Raw genomic sequence first — 16,220 nt, forward strand, 5'->3', positions numbered from 1 at the left:
AGGTACACCTGTCCAACTGCTCGTTAACACTTAATTTCTAAGCAGCCAATCACATGGCGGCAACTCAGTGCATTTAGGCATGTAGACATTGTCAAGACAATCTCCTGCAGTTCAAACCGAGCATCAGTATGGGAAAGAAAGGTGATTTGAGTGACTTTGAACGTGGCATGATTGTTGGTGCCAGAAGGGCTGGTCTGAGTATTTCAGAAACTGCTAATCTACTGGGATTTTCACGCACAACCATCTCTAGGGTTTACAGAGAATGGTCCGAAAAAGAAAAAACATCCAGTGAGCGGCAGTTCTGTGGGCGGAAATGCCTTGTTGATGCCAGAGGTCAGAGGAGAATGGCCAGACTGGTTCGAGCTGATAGAAGGGCAACAGTGACTCAAATAACCACCGGTTACAACCAAGGTGGGCATAAGAGCATCTCTGAACGCACAGTACGTCCAACTTTGAGGCAGATGGGCTACAGCAGCAGAAGACCACACCGGGTGCCACTCCTTTCAGCTAAGAACAGGAAACTGAGGCTACAATTTGCACAAGCTCATCAAAATTGGACAGTAGAAGATTGGAAAAACGTTGCCTGGTCTGATGAGTCTCGATTTCTGCTGCGACATTCGGATGGTAGGGTCAGAATTTGGCGTCTACAACATGAAAGCATGGATCCATCCTGCCTTGTATCAACGGTTCAGGCTGGTGGTGGTGGTGTCATGGTGTGGGGAATATTTTCTTGGCACTCTTTGGGCCCCTTGGTACCAATTGAGCATCGTTGCAACGCCACAGCCTACCTGAGTATTGTTGCTGACCATGTCCATCCCTTTATGACCACAATGTACCCAACTTCTGATGGCTACTTTCAGCAGGATAATGCGCCATGTCATAAAGCTGGAATCATCTCAGACTGGTTTCTTGAACATGACAATGAGTTCGCTGTACTCAAATGGCCTCCACAATCACCAGATCTCAATCCAATAGAGCATCTTTGGGATGTGGTGGAACGGGAGATTCGCATCATGGATGTGCAGCCGACAAATCTGCGGCAACTGTGTGATGCCATCATGTCAATATGGACCAAACTCCCTGAGGAATGCTTCCAGCACCTTGTTGAATCTATGCCACGAAGAATTGAGGCAGTTCTGAAGGCAAAAGGGGGTCCAACCCGTTACTAGCATGGGGTACCTAATAAAGTGGCCGGTGAGTGTATTTGTTGGCCATATAAAATGAATTGAATAGAACAGTCACAGGAAGATAAAAAAAAGAATGAAAAACATTCTTAAAAAGCAACAAAATGATGTCTATCCCACAGCATTGGAATGAAAGTGATTAAAGGAGTGATTTGTTGGCTTATCTGGTCAAGTTCAAGAGAAGGTCATCCTTTAGAATGTGTGTGTGTGTGTGTGTGTTAGCGTGTCTTTGGCACTACCGCACACACAGCACTGTGTGCTTGATGCAAAAGGCTGGTTCTCTGCTGCCTGAGGGCTCCATCTCTTTTTTTTTAAGTTTCCATTTGCAGCAAACAAACTGCAGCCTACACCATTCTGCTGTAATATTGCTGTCCACTTCAGCCTCTTGGAAAAAGCAGAGTATGTCTGCTCTCAGTACCTACCAGCCTCGTTCCCCAGCAAACCAGCTCTGATGAAGCCACTGCCCAATACCATAAAAAGGTAACACTACAGTCACTGGTGAAGAAAGATGCATGGAGCCAGGTTCTGTCAGGAAGCCGAAGCAGGACTACAAGCAGAATGAATATCAGACGGACTTTTATCTCTAAATGAAGGCTGAAGCTTTTTCTGTAATTAAGACACCGATTTGTTCAAATTGAGCCATCGTAGCTTTAAAAGTGATCCGTCAGGGAAATGTGTTCTTCTGCTCAGAATCGGTACCCAAAATGGCAAGGGAAGAATTTTGAAGGGAATTAATTAAAATAAACAATATTTAGAAGAATCCACTGGCTTTCTTCATTTTTCATAAAAGAAGAGCTGGTTACTTTGAATTTAATAAGACTTGAATGTGTGTAACCAAAAAAGATACTATAGCATGAAAAGCCCTTATTTTTGGTGTTTAGTGTATGTTTTCTATGGGAGTGTCGACATGTGTCAGTGTACTACAGCTGTCTCATACGGTTTAGTCCTCATATGGACCCATATTGCGGTGCCCTTGATCCCCATCCGGCTCCCCAGGCACTGTGTAGTTCCAGCTGTGCCTAATACCAGGAAGGGTTAAAGGCAGAAGCCGATTCCCACGGTGTCTGTGGAGATATGTGACAAAATAAGTTGTGTGTTCAACAACAACAACAAAAAAGACAGTAAAACGCTGGTGGATCAAATTAATTTACACTTCTACCCATTTAATAACAGCCTTTCGTCTGAGGCTTGAGGGCCCAGCTGGAGGATTGTCCTCCTCTCTCAGATAGGCGGTGGAACAAAAGGGCGGATGACACGCGAGCACACTGCAGCATGCCTCCACCCCTGGCGCCGCCGTGCATAATTCGTTTGTGACACGCTGATGAGCACACTTCTAACCTGACACCACGTCTGAACACATCACCGACTCACCATGCCCAGTCATCCCCTCCAATGCATACTGGAAACATGGCAAAATAACATACTGTCTTCTACATAAGAGAAGAAAAAAAACAAACATCAAATCAGTTCATCCCTGGGTGCAATTAGGTCCGTGTGGCAGCTGTAATGAAGTTCTACAAGGTTTTTCCCGGGGCCTTTGACCATCAAATTCCATCCAGTTCATTGTTGAATTTAAGTGGACGCTGGTGCCAAATTCTAAATAAATTCCCTCAGGGTGTTCCAGAGACATGGCGTTGCATAAAATGGGACTTTTAAATGTGCATTTGCACCAAGAGGCGGAAACAGAGACAATCAGCCCTAAAACATAAGGCCCACAGCCTTCAAGAGAGACTGAACAAGAAGTTTTCAAACTGGCTGTAATGAAGACGAGAAGCTACTCGGCCACCTCGACACGACAGAGCTGTTTTCAGACCGCTTTTCCTTTATTGGAGTCTGCTGGTGCAGTAAAAACGTGCTTGTTTAAATTCTTTTCAGCAGCGTCATGTCGCCCTGTTGTTCCGGCCTCTCGAATAATGAGGCGGCTGTCGTGCATGTTATTTCACAGAAAATGCAATTTTGACTAACCGCGCCCCGGGCCTTTCACCCGGGCCCTCGTGGAGCTCTCCGTGCCGAGCCAATCTGGAGGTAAAGCAGAAGTGACAGGCCGTGCAGCCAGCTAATATTCTCTGACACATGGCATTGGGACCCCCTCACCTCCACTCAACTTATCCAGCCCGGAGCAAATGGCAAAGACCTCCGACGGAGAGGCTCCTGGTGAAGCCGTGATCAGGGACTGCGATGATATCAGCACACCACGATTATTCCGGAAATGGGTCGGGGGAATGTCGAAAATGAGGATATCAACAAGAGGGCACTTAGATGCCCATTTAGTTTGTAGTGCTCCTACCGGGTCTATTTTCCCTTCAGCCCATTTCTGGCTGTTAAAAAAAAAAATGTAGAAGAGTTAAACCAGTGACATTTTCAGCATGGCATTCAGTTCAATGGCCAATAGAAAAAAAGAAGAAAAGCTCTTCATCTCTCGCACCCACGTGAGAACAACAAAAAAAAGATACAAGCACATTGTTGTAAAGGTCACTTGGACTTACAAGCATAGATAACCAAATGAATCACGCCAAGCCTGATCCTCAGAAAAATTGCCAAGATGCCTGATGAGAGGGTTGCTTTGCAAGTCCAAATCCCCCGGCCCCTTCAGCTCATCGCCACGGAGACAGGACACCACGGCAGCTTCTAATGAGCCCGGTATACATGTCAATCACATGCACGGTCAAAGCCTGTGACGCAGAGAATCTGCAAATCTAATTAACCCTGTTCTTAAAATAACCTGCTTCTCATTGCTGCGAATGTCAAGAAAGATAAATAATAACAAAGAACAGTATGTCATCAGCAAATTTGTGTATGAATAGAAGATAAATGTTGCGTATTTCTGTCAGATAGAAGGTTAACAACAAGGGAGAAGACTGTATGTACACTTTCATCCTGCGGCTCTTATTCAAGGTTTGGCCAACTTAGTTCTAAAGAAAGAAATCTTAATGCCACAGTAAGCAATGACATTTCAGTTTCCATAAATACATTGTTTTCCTGGATAAGGGTGTGAAAGAACTTGACTAGAATGCAAAGAGCCTTCATCTCAACCCCTCCCAACACATACAATACAAAGGAAATGCCAACTTCTGACTTCGCACTCCTTCAACAGTCTGCGGGTCACGGGACTCCAGCGGGATCGAAGACTATATTCATCACATGACTAGGAATCATTTTACAATAGGTCAGTTTTTGTACACGTTGCACGTTGGGATGAGAGGCATTTTGTCTTGGAGTGGAATAGGTAAAGAGGTTTTTTTGCGAGTGGAATAGAAACAGGAAGAAAAATCCACCCCAGTGGTAAACACTCCACGTCATTATTCACCCATTCATAGTTCCATGCCTACCAGAAACATCATTCACACCCACCGAAGTCACAGCTGACGGGCAGCTTGGGGTTAAGAGTTTTGCCTCTACATACAGTGGTTGCATGTCGCATTATGTGGCATGTTACTCAGATTTCATCATGCAAGGAGAACGGCATATCCAAGGCTCTGTATGGAATTATAACCAGGGCCAGCATCATTACCATTACCTGTGAAGAGGCAAATCAACGCTCCACATTATAAAAACGATCCCCACGTGTCTGATGGGGATCCGGGAGGAAACCCCCTTCTAACAATAAACTTCTGCTGAGCGTTTTTAATAAAGACACCACAGAAATCGCCATCTCTGCAAAGAACTTCCTTTCTTAAAACAAGTGTCAGTGCAGTTAGAATCATTTGAAATAAATTAAACACATCCCAAAGAATTCAGTTAAAACTATATAACTATATAAAAAGGTAGCAATGAATACATTGAAAGGAAAACTAAGATACAAAATTAAACAGTACGTGTTGTATCAATATAGGGGTTTTAAATTATAGTGCCGATGGAAAACTGGTTATAGTGAGAATGGGAGCAAAACCAGCACCAATGAAAGTTCCATCTCATTTATTCATGGTCGATCGCTGGAGATTTGTTTCATCATGTGGAGGAAGACACATTTGATCAAACATTTGAAACCTGTTGAATTGCAGATACAGGTCAAAACTATTCTTACTGCATTTGGGGGACTTGTGTCTGTAGAAATTGGTACATAATATTGGTCTCTTTTTATTTTGAATTATGTTTTGAGCAGCAATCCAGCGAACCGATCGGTGGACGCTCACAATGATGCAGCATTACTGACTAATCTCAACTAAAAGTGGCTTTTTATACACAATGCAGCCAGAAGACGAAAACCATCTGCTCAGGGATGCAGGGATCAACGAGGCGACACATCAGCTCACTAACCTTTCCTTGAAGTCGAGAAAGATCTTCCCCAGGCCGCTTCCTCCACTGACCATGTTCAGGTCAATGGCTCGCAGGAGGGCAAAGTGGACTTTTATTACGTCCTGAGGGCACATCAAAAGGAATATTAATGCATTTTGAATTCATATTAATAGTATCCATCCATTATACAATAGTGGATCATTTATAATGTAATTATAATGTAAATATATAGCTGCATTTGTATATTTGTACAAATATATATATATTTGTGTATATATAGATGGATAGATTGTGCAGCTACTACATATAATGCATGGTAACCTAGATGTTCTGCAACATTGTGTAACATTAGTTGAGCGTTAACAACAAAAACTTGCTTTAAATGAATAAATAATACATGGTGTAGGAATACCATCCAAATAAAGGGTTACCAAATGTTCCCAGTTAAACCTGAAATGTTGAGGTTTTGTCCATTGACTATTGGCCTGTTGTAGAAAATAGATTCAAATACATAGACGACTGTGATTCTCCCCCCCCCCCCTGTGACGAGAACCTTTAACCGTGACATCAGAATTGCAGCGCACATCCCAGTGTGAAATTTAGCATCCATAATGTACAACAGGCCCCCATCCTTCATCCGGCCACACATACATTGAATTATTCACTTAGAGTGCTGGACATTCTGGCTCGCTGTATGGAATTATTTCTCTCTGCTTGAGCGGCTACTCACCTCCAGGTTGACAAAGATGGCCTCCATTTCCTGTGGACTCATGACTTGCTTCAACGGGATCATGTAATTCTAAATAGAAACAGACAAAAAAAAAGCTCAAATATAAACAGAAGTCCCTCCTGAGAAACAAATACGCTACCCAGAACGGTCTGTCTTTAACGAATGGATAGAATCCAATAACGCTCTGGCCAGGCTTTCAGACGATCTGTTCTGCACCACAATATCGTTGTTTCCAGGGTGCGCAGGTTATTTGATTTCAGGATAAAACACGGTATCTGCCATGAGTTGATGGCATGAAGCTTTCCCCTTTGCTACACTTCTGCTCACAGAAGAGGAAACCGGCTTAGTGGGTTTATTCACATTGTTTTAGGGTTGTCACATTCCATCATCATAAACAATAACAAATAGATCAACTACGAAGCAATGAAGAAATGAGGCTTTATTAACCCCAACTCAATTAAGCCTAACGAGTCCTCTGATCATGAGAGGGTTATTTATCCCCGTTTAGTATCACATGGGGCCGACGCGGCCAACGCAGGAGGCACATTCAGTTTAATGAAATTAGCAGCGCGGATGATTTGCGGCGCCCCATCAAACCGCGAATGAAACCCGTCAACGCAGAAAATGATGTGTTAGCAGCGCTGATCCCAACAACGAGAGACGGTGCGTGTGTGTGTGTGTGCGAGTTCGTGACCCATCGCGCGCACAACACGCGTCGTAGCTGTGCGGACGCACAGAGTTTGTCGTCTTTTGTCGGCCTCAGAGTGGCCCAACGGTACCACTGTGTAGCAGAACCTGTGATGGGACGGGGAAGAACGCAACAGTGGGAAGATGCTGGAGGAAATAAGGCAATAATCCAATTCCAATATTAGTTGATTAAACATGTATAAATGTGTAAGCGGTTCTTTTTTTGGACTCTGCGTCCACATACAGCAACAATAGAGTCTAATGGCTGGGATGTGCGTGTCTATTCTGGAAGCCCCAGGGATCGGGGTCTCCAGCTGAGCCAATAACAAACCCATTGATCGGCTCCTGTGACATTTACGCCCTCCAATTAATGCGCGAATAGCTGACATTTCCAGGCTGGGACCTGGCCCACAGGCCTGAGACGGCAGCGAGGGCAAACGGACCAGAGGTAACGGCGACCCCACGTTTCACATTCACTCACCTTCTCAATGTCCTCCAAGGTCTTGTAGTACTTTGCTTCAGTCTCCTGGATCTCCACTAAGCAGCAATTCCTCTTGTCATCTTCTGTCATACCCATTTTCTATGGTGAGATTAAAGGAATATAATTAGTCAGGATAATTGATTGGGGATCACTGATTATGTTTCGTACAAGCTGCAGGACCACGTTTGTTCCCGGAGAATCAGGCCCGCCGGCGTTTGTCATTGTGATTGCAGGGAATTACATGATGTTCCTACAAAATTGAGTTCAAGTCGATGCCAGTTTCACATTGATTATGAATCAACATTTTTTTTAAGTAGGTCCATAACAGTAGCAATTTTTTTTAATCAATTCCCAACAGAAATATTCTTATCAGTATTTTGAAAACCTCACTGTTGTATTTTGGACATGAACAGGCGATCAATGGTTCCTATTCATTTCCCCTGGTAGAGTTGCGTAATCTATGAAATTGCATTATCTGTATTAGATAACGCAGTGCAGACTTTTCCTAATCAATTCATCATGCGACCATGATGAAACATTAATAGCATTGAATGAGGACATGATGGATTACATGACCCAAGCTGGTTTGCAGAGTCCGCTCTACTCTATTTCAACAGGATCATTTATTCACAATCAATCCCGCTTCCCACGTAGTGCATGGCAGAAACACATGTGATCTTCTATGTGATTTTCATACAGCAAAGGAAAAATGCATCCGACCATCTAAAGCGGCCCGTGTTTCAACAGGGTCTGCAGAAACAGGTTCACAATCAGTGAGCTACAGCACCATACGGCTCCTCCACATTTAGCGTGGTCTACACACACGTTTGCAATTGATGTTGAGTTATTATAATGTAGTGTTGTTGTGCAACTTCTAGACTTTGCAAAAGCCAGTTAGGCAATAAGTGCAGTTATTTGAAAAGTAGACTTATTTTAACCCAAACCCCGTTTTCCAAAGCCCAACCAAGACGTTATGTTGTCAGTGCATTTATTTGGAGTGGAAAATGTACGAGTGTAACAAGATGAAATTTGACACGCTGTGCCTGGGTCCAAAACTGATGCTTGAGGCAGAAGGTCATAGAGATGCTTCATTTCTAGGGGGATTTCCTATGTTGTGGGAGTGAGTTCAGCAGGCCTGATTGTGGAGTGACTCACTAAGCCATCTGGAACAAATTTGGCTGTTGAAAAGCATTGCAAATAATACAAAAACTGGGATTAGCAATTTAGACATGCAAGTCTAGTGAACGCCTCGATCCAGGAAGTAATAGGAAGCAGGGCTCAAACCCAGCAGGAAAGCGTTTATTTATCTCGGGCTTTCCTTGTGGCGGCCGGTGGTCCTCGCATGTTAACACTGCAGTCACCCAGCTCATTACGGAGCTTCCCTCTGCCCCACTGGCACGGCTCAATGATCTCTTGGGGTGCCATGAGTTTGTTTTAGATGAAAGTGGTCGGGGGAGTTAGCTGAAAGGGTGAGTCACAAGCACAGCACCACTCACCTGCATGTATCGGATCTGCAGCATAGGAGAGGCAAAGCAGCAAAAATCAGATAAGTCAAAATAAGTCACCAGTTGTGCATCTTGAGATGTGACAAGATGCGGACACATTGCATCATTGCATCTTTCCTGGTACTAAGTATTGTCTAATGATCACCAGATGAGTACCAGCTGTGTCTCACTTTACTCACCATGGGTTGTCGTACTTCCACCTTAATGATGTCCTCATAGATGTCGTCCCCATCGTCCTCACAGGGCACGCAGTCGTAGATATCATCCTCTCCCAAGTCGTGCTCACTGGGGAAAACCACACACACACACGCACACAAGGTGGATGAACAACCTAACTCACAGAAATGTTCATTTTAAAGTGCTCCGACAGCAGAGAGGCTCTGAGGGGTCACACCAGCACGCGCTCGTTACCTCTCCCAGGCCCTTCCTGCAGAGCGAGACCGGAGTTCCAGGCGAGCGGACGCACCCCCCCCCCCCCCCCCTGTATTCACAAACCTCCACTGAGATGCATTATTGAGCGGCGTTTCCATTCAAGGTATTTTTGCCACTTTAATTGGGCGAAGCGGCGAACAGAGCACTGCCAGTCGCTGTGGAGGGGAGCATCTTTTGGGGAAGGACCCTCTTGCTCAAGAAGCCCACACGTCATATTCTTTTGTCCGGTAAAAGCAATTATTTGCTCGGGGAAACGCCCTGGGGCAGAATCAAATGCCCAGGCACCAACACGCCTTGGCATCAATGTAGCATCAACAAGAGGGCTTTAACGGAAATAAATGATTAAGCACTCTTAATAAATAAAAGTATTTTAGTAGACCAGGGTTCTAGCTCAGCAGCCGCTTGCTCGTTTAAAGAACACTTTCACCTAAAATGAATTGGAGGCCAAATAAAACTCTGTCAGTGTGATGCGGTGAATCTCAGTGACCCGTGACCACTACTTCCTCCTTGTGGTTTACATTTGGGCATTAATCGGCATTAATAAAAGTATGTCAGTAATAAGCAGTTCCTGTTTGCAACTTAACACTATAAAGACAGATATGAGTCGAGTGCGTAGATACTAATGTCAACTTTAAAGAAGCATTCATTTTCTAACATGTTTAAGCCATAACTCAATGGACATATGCAGAGAGAATATCCTCACACCCAATCTAGGTGTATCATGTGTTTGTGATTTGGGTTTTTAAAGTACCGGAATTTCACATTTGACAGTTTTAATAAGCAGGCCGAATCAAAAGGTGCAATAACTAACTTCCTGTTTTACGAACACTCTTTTCACTGCTACCTTTTTTGTTGTATTCTGGGGAAATAAAGGAATGAATATAGATGCGATACAGAGTGTATTTGTCTCCGAGTTGCTCAGAAGAGGAGAAGCGGGGCTCCAGCTTGCTTAAACGTCCTTGAGCGTGACATTGCGGGGGCTGTTTGTGCTCTGACCTGGCCCTGATTGGAGGTAAGTGCCTCATGTATCTGTGTGTGTGTGTGTGTCTACCAGGAAAATACTTCTCTACTTTTCTAATGTGGCAAAACATTTACCAAAACACCTTCACCTTGACATCTCTGAAATGGGATGTTGTGTAACGACTTTTCCAGATTTATTGATTCATGAATATACTAAAACCCGATTTATGAGCAGGGGTTGGAAAATCGAAAAAAAACAGGTTACAGGGTTTTCTCCACTGTGACATGGCCACATCAGTCATCTTTTTCAGACTATTTCTCCTTTCAGTGTGCATGAATATGGAATTGAAAATCAGAGAAGGTAGAAATGCCTTCATTGAAATATCCAGCTAGTGTGGGGGTTGTTTGATGTTTTAATTGAGGTGGCCTGGTTCAATTTTGGCGCCAAGCTTCTTTTTCTCCATCATGAAGGTACGGCAGCTCATGTTAAGCACAGAGGAGGCGCGATAGAACAGCGTGGGCCTCCTCCCTGAAGATAACGGCACGCTTCACGCTGACCGACGTGATGCTCAGAAAAAGATGCTGCTGCACTTCACGGTCCGCCTTAATCCCCCGGAGACAGATGTGTAGCGCAATGAAGTGAATGTGACCTATGCAAAGATCAGAGAGGGGGAGTTCTTGTGGGGGCTTTTGTTTGTTTTTTAAATGAAAAGATAAAATTGCTGTAGGAATGGCCAAGAATTAATATTCTTAATTAAATAGAACAAATTTAAGAAATGTAATAAAAAAAATGTTGTGATGGTATCCTAAACTAAAGCTATTAATCCTGATCTGGTCAAAGGTTAAACAGTCCATGGATTAAAGATGAGGATTCAGCCCCCAGGTCTTTGCCGGTCGGTTACTTTGTCATTGTCCAATACTCCTTTGGTTCGATCAGTCATTTCAGTATAATTGTAAAGCTTTTAATCAATGACTGACAGACTGCTACTTTACACCACCAAAGATCAGAGAAAAGGTTCCCATTTCATTTATAGCTCCTGTTTTGCTCATTGTCTAATTTTCATAATCCCAAATCCCATTAAAAAAATATCAAAGGGGAAAAAATTGAATTCAGTCTAACTGGATTGAATTTTTTTCATGCAATGTGACTATACGGTCTGTTTTCACAATCAATATGCATTTGTTTTAAGGGAAAATAGTGTTAATACAGTTGAAACTTGACCTAGCTTGTTTACGAAACGAAGCTGAAGCTGTATATCATGACTAATGAGCAATTCTAAACAAACTTCATTAATACAAGAGATTCACAGAAAAATAGAAAACTACTTGGAAACAAAATTAGATCAAGGTTAGAATTTAGTTAGGATGCTTTGGCTTTAGATATGTGGCATTGATGCTGAACGATTTAGTGATATTTTAGTGTGTATTCTTCAATTTATGTTGCTTGGACGCCAATGAATCCTATTGATACATTTTGTGTGGGCTTGTACAAGTACATGCATCACCATGCCAATGGAAAATCAAAAAGACGTCCTTGGGACTCATGAATTAGGTCTGACTTTTTCTCCGATTAGGTTTCTACTAATATTGAGCTCTAATTTTTTAATACGGGAAGGTATCTTCTCATGAGCATAAACTCCAAATACATTTTACAGAACTAAATTGTGATAGTTTGCATGTACTCACGGAAGGTTTGGCCTTCTTCTCACTTGATTTATTCTCTGTTAACAGGATTTTATGGTCTCAGTCACCACTTTCAAATCTTCAATCAATAAAACATGCAGTTCAGTTAGTAAACTGTGATTCCATTTAGAGGCAAAACCGATACAATTTAATGCTTGGCTACTTTTTGATTGACAGGTTTGTGTTTTACAACTTTTAACATTTAGAATGCAGTTCTAGCTTCTAGTTCTCTTATGATGCAAAATAAATAATAAGTTGACCACGGCCGGGCAATGGCCAGAGTGCCAAACTGGGGGCTTCTAAGCAGCAGCTCACAAACCGACCAAAAAGACTCAACCCCTTTGTGGTAATATTCATTTGAATTTAAAATGTGACGCCTAGTTCCACCCACTGTGAAGACTTGATGTTTCCCTGCCTAGCTGGCCAACGCAAAAGAAAACTGCAACAAAGTGACACAAAAGGCTTATGACAGTGTTTGCTTTGGAAAATCTATGTCACAGAGGGAGATAAGTCTCTTGGCGACTGTACGACGCCTCCATTCCGCACCATTTCATGCTTTGTCAACTCCAGGATGGAGTCATTCCAGACAGGAGGAACGACATCACAAAGCCCAGAGGAAGTAAGTGTGGATCGGGTTTAACACATTAACCCAGGAGACCTCAATCAGGTAGAGGCTGGCCTCCACCTGACTCACAAACGGCAGCAAACAGATGTGGTGCAGCAGGAATCAAGCCGGAGCACGCCTCACCAACACACACACATACCTGCACCCGTCCTCTGGAAGCCTAAAGCCTCCGTTCACCTCACCTGACATGAATTATTCTGGCATGAGAGGGTGGAAAGCCCCCAAACATTCAACCACAGACATTCTCACCTAAACTTAAGGCCAAGCGATGTAGGAATGTCTGAAATATCTGTTGAGCCAGTAGCATCTTTAAGCCATGCACCAGTCCCCATAACCTTAGTGAGCAGTGAATCCTCAGAGACCTGCACCAGGTCAAGTCTTTTGGCCGCTCCAGATGAAAAGGGGAGGTTGATCGATGGCTGCTGGAAACGTCCTCCATTGAACGTTTGGTCTGCTGGCATCAACTCTGCTTTCAAACCTCACCGCAAAATCTATTTTTATGGATTGCTTTCCATTGCACTTAGTATCCTTTGTCGCCTTATCACTGAACTTAATGATGCCCGTATATTGATTTTTATTGTTTGCTATTCCACATGGGTTACTTTCCCTGCACTAAATGTTTTCAGGGGACAATATTGCTCTTCTTTTAATCCTTACATGCTTTTATTTTTATGATACCGTATCGACTGTCAGTGTTTTTTCGTCTTCCCAGATGCATCCATGAAAACATGATATGTACTGCAGAAAGATCCCCCTCGACCTCTTCCTCACTCAAGCAGTTCTGTCATGCACCCTTGGTAAATTATGCATACATCCATATTTGAGGCTAATTAATAAGTCTTTCAGGGCAGGGTTACTGCTGGCGTGGCCTATGTGCTAAGTGTGTCCACGTTTAGTGGGTGCAGGACCTGCTGATGAATCAATTATGTGTCTGTCCGCGGATGAAACTAAATGCATACATGTTCTTTGTAAAAGGTCAAGAGCACCCATGGTGCAGAGGAGCATGATTAATTGAACGAGACCAAAGCCCTTGGCACCTACAGGTGACACCAAGAGCACAGCATTGCACCATTGACCATTTCAGAAAATATATATATATGTATAAATAATTTGAACTACTTCAACCTTTTAGTTCTGTGGTTGGGAAAATAAGCCTATAATCAAAAACTATGTCTCTGAAATGATTACACTCCTCTCTTGATTTATTATCTCAGTAAACATTGTTGACATGTGTTTACGGTCGCTAATTGCATGGTGTTTAGTTTTTAAATGATATTTCTATTTCGGTTGAAACAGACAATAAAGCGGGCTAAGCTTTAGGGCGGGGCTACCATGTGAGTGACAGGACTCTACCGTGACCAACAGCTATAGAAACACTAAAGTGTATTACAATCACACGGTCACGTTTTGAAGGTAACCATTTTCCAAGCTAGCGGGCTAAATGTGTGGCAAACATTAACTCTAATCCAGCATTAGCCTGCTTGGCTGGAACCCATCTCCTATAGCAAGAGCGCACACCTCCTCTCCTGAAGAGAATCAAGTATTCATCAGGCATAGAGCGATGGCGCACATGGCCTCCTTTCTGTCTCCTCTCCTGCCTCCTATCTTTCTGTGATGAATGACACCCCTCTCAGAGCAGTAGACTAATTACTCTCCATTAATCTGCGTTGAGCGGCTGCTGTCACCCATGCAGAGTCCAAGGTTCTACCTTTTTTGCACTTAGCCAAAGCCCATCAACCCACACACAACAAACCAGCCAACGGAGGCCGCCACACCAGAAGACGGAGCAGGGACGGTGACCCCACTGCAACGGGCAGAGTGACACAAGGCTTGACGCTTATGTAATGAAGCGGTGAGAGAAAGTCATCGATCACGCTGAAACATCACATCAAGATGTCTTATATACATGATGGGGAGAGAGTTGTTAGGTCTGTGGAAATAGAAGTTACATAGCAGATACATACATTCACAACATGATGAGAGACACTCCTTTTTGTACCCATTATACAGGCATACGTTGAGCTGAATGTAATAAAAACCAATGACTTTCAGACATTCAACTTGTTTTAATCTGCTGGAACCTCAAATACTGATGATTAATGATTTGGCGCAATCTCTTTTTAAATTGTAATGTTCTGTGCCAACAGTTAAAAACATTGGTTATTCTTGATGATGATGATCTTTGTGTGTGTGCGTTTGTGTAATTAATCAGAAATATTGGATATTTACAGAGCAGAGTCCCCCCCCCCCGCCCCTCCCCTCCTAGAGCGGGTCCCCACAAGGTAACCTATTTAATTTCAAGGGTTTTGGCTTGACGTTTTGGTTGTTTCAACAGCCCATAAAAAGCCACAGTCAAGGTTAGGTTAAGGCTAAGGGTTTTTAAAGTTTACGTTTAGGGTTAAGTCTCTCCAAGGTCAGTGGCAAAAACAAATGTGTGCGTGCAGTGTATTTGTTGTGGAATAAACACTTACTCTGCCAGCTCTTCAAGGCTCCTGTACACATCATCCTCATTCAGAGCGGTGTCCTCTGACGGAAAGGGCCTGGCACACACACACACAAACACACACAGATGGGAAGAGAGAAAATATTAGCGGACATATCATGGCGTCCCAGGTAGAAAAATAACCAGTCAGAACACGGCGCGTCCTATCCAGCAGGTTCTCACTGTGGCAGCTCAGCGGCAGGATTTATTAAACGGAGGAGCCCATCAGTCACAAAACAACATTGTCAAAACACATCAGCACACGGCTACTGACGGATCAAAAAAGAAACTGCCATCTTCACACGGTGCACTTTGGCAGGAATTCTGCCTCTTTTTTTCCAGACGGATGGCCGGGAGCCTGATAAATCCTCTCTGGGGGTTTGGGCAGCTTTCAAGATCCATCAGGGACAACGTCATTAAATCATTGAAAATGACGTTTACAGTAGCCTCTTTTTTTAAACAGAAAAGGCGCGATTGTTATCCCACAGTTCTTCTGTTGTGAAACATTTTGGTTAGGCCATGCACGGCAGGCAACAGCATAAATAAAAGGATGCATGTGGGCTCCTCCTGCAACACCCTGAAGGATTCCTCTCGGCTCACTTCTGCTTTTCTTATTTTGGCACCACGAGTGTCAACAAACACAATTATACTCCTGGGAAGTGACAGAGCATAAAAACGCATGCCTAATCAATTAGCTCATTAAGCACGGTGGACTTAGTTCTTTTTTTTTTTAAGGATATTAGCTTTCTGCAGACATTATTGTAAAGTGCGTGATTACATTTTGATTTGGCCAATCGTGTTTATAGTTTGCTATTTTTTCCCCACAAGAACTGATTGCTACAAATTAGAGCCCATTAGCTTAATGTTGTGCACAATTGAAGCTCATTACAAATCAGTGTGGTCACGAAGGGCCCTAATCATCAACCATCCTAATGTCACTGAAAGGGAAATCACTTGCAATGTTAAACTCAACCGCCGATTTCTTATCTAATGTGACACTGTAGAGACACAGAAACGAGGCAGAAAGAGGTAAGGCACGCAAATAAAGGTCCCCACAGCTGGACTCAAACCTGGGACCTCGCTGCAATGTGACATACGAGGTCGAGGCAAACATTGACATTGACACAGATGAAAAGACGCATGTTTGATGGTGATTTTAATCATAAGAAAAATGTTAAAAAAACAAAACAGAGCAGGAGAACAAACAAATGTGAA

General features: G+C 43.3%; 1 protein-coding gene across 12 annotated transcripts in view; it reads right to left on the minus strand.

Moving 5' to 3' along the window:
- vav2 (vav 2 guanine nucleotide exchange factor) overlaps window positions 1-16,220 on the minus strand; it is a 155,911-nt gene that overhangs the window by 20,492 nt on the left and 119,199 nt on the right. For 8 of the 12 annotated variants that reach the window (XM_037483878.2, XM_037483883.2, XM_037483874.2 and 5 more), the window contains 6 exons: window positions 14,995-15,063; window positions 9,003-9,108; window positions 8,815-8,829; window positions 7,319-7,417; window positions 6,151-6,219; window positions 5,442-5,542 (listed from right to left, as the gene is read on the minus strand). In XM_037483878.2, coding sequence (XP_037339775.1) covers window positions 5,442-5,542; window positions 6,151-6,219; window positions 7,319-7,417; window positions 8,815-8,829; window positions 9,003-9,108; window positions 14,995-15,063 — 459 coding nt within the window. The remainder of the gene's footprint in view (window positions 1-5,441; window positions 5,543-6,150; window positions 6,220-7,318; window positions 7,418-8,814; window positions 8,830-9,002; window positions 9,109-14,994; window positions 15,064-16,220) is intronic. The other 4 variants (XM_037483884.2, XM_037483882.2, XM_037483880.2 and 1 more) reach the window with 1 other exon arrangement.

This window comes from Pungitius pungitius, chromosome 18, assembly GCF_949316345.1.
Source record: "Pungitius pungitius chromosome 18, fPunPun2.1, whole genome shotgun sequence".
NCBI lineage: Eukaryota > Metazoa > Chordata > Actinopteri > Perciformes > Gasterosteidae > Pungitius > Pungitius pungitius.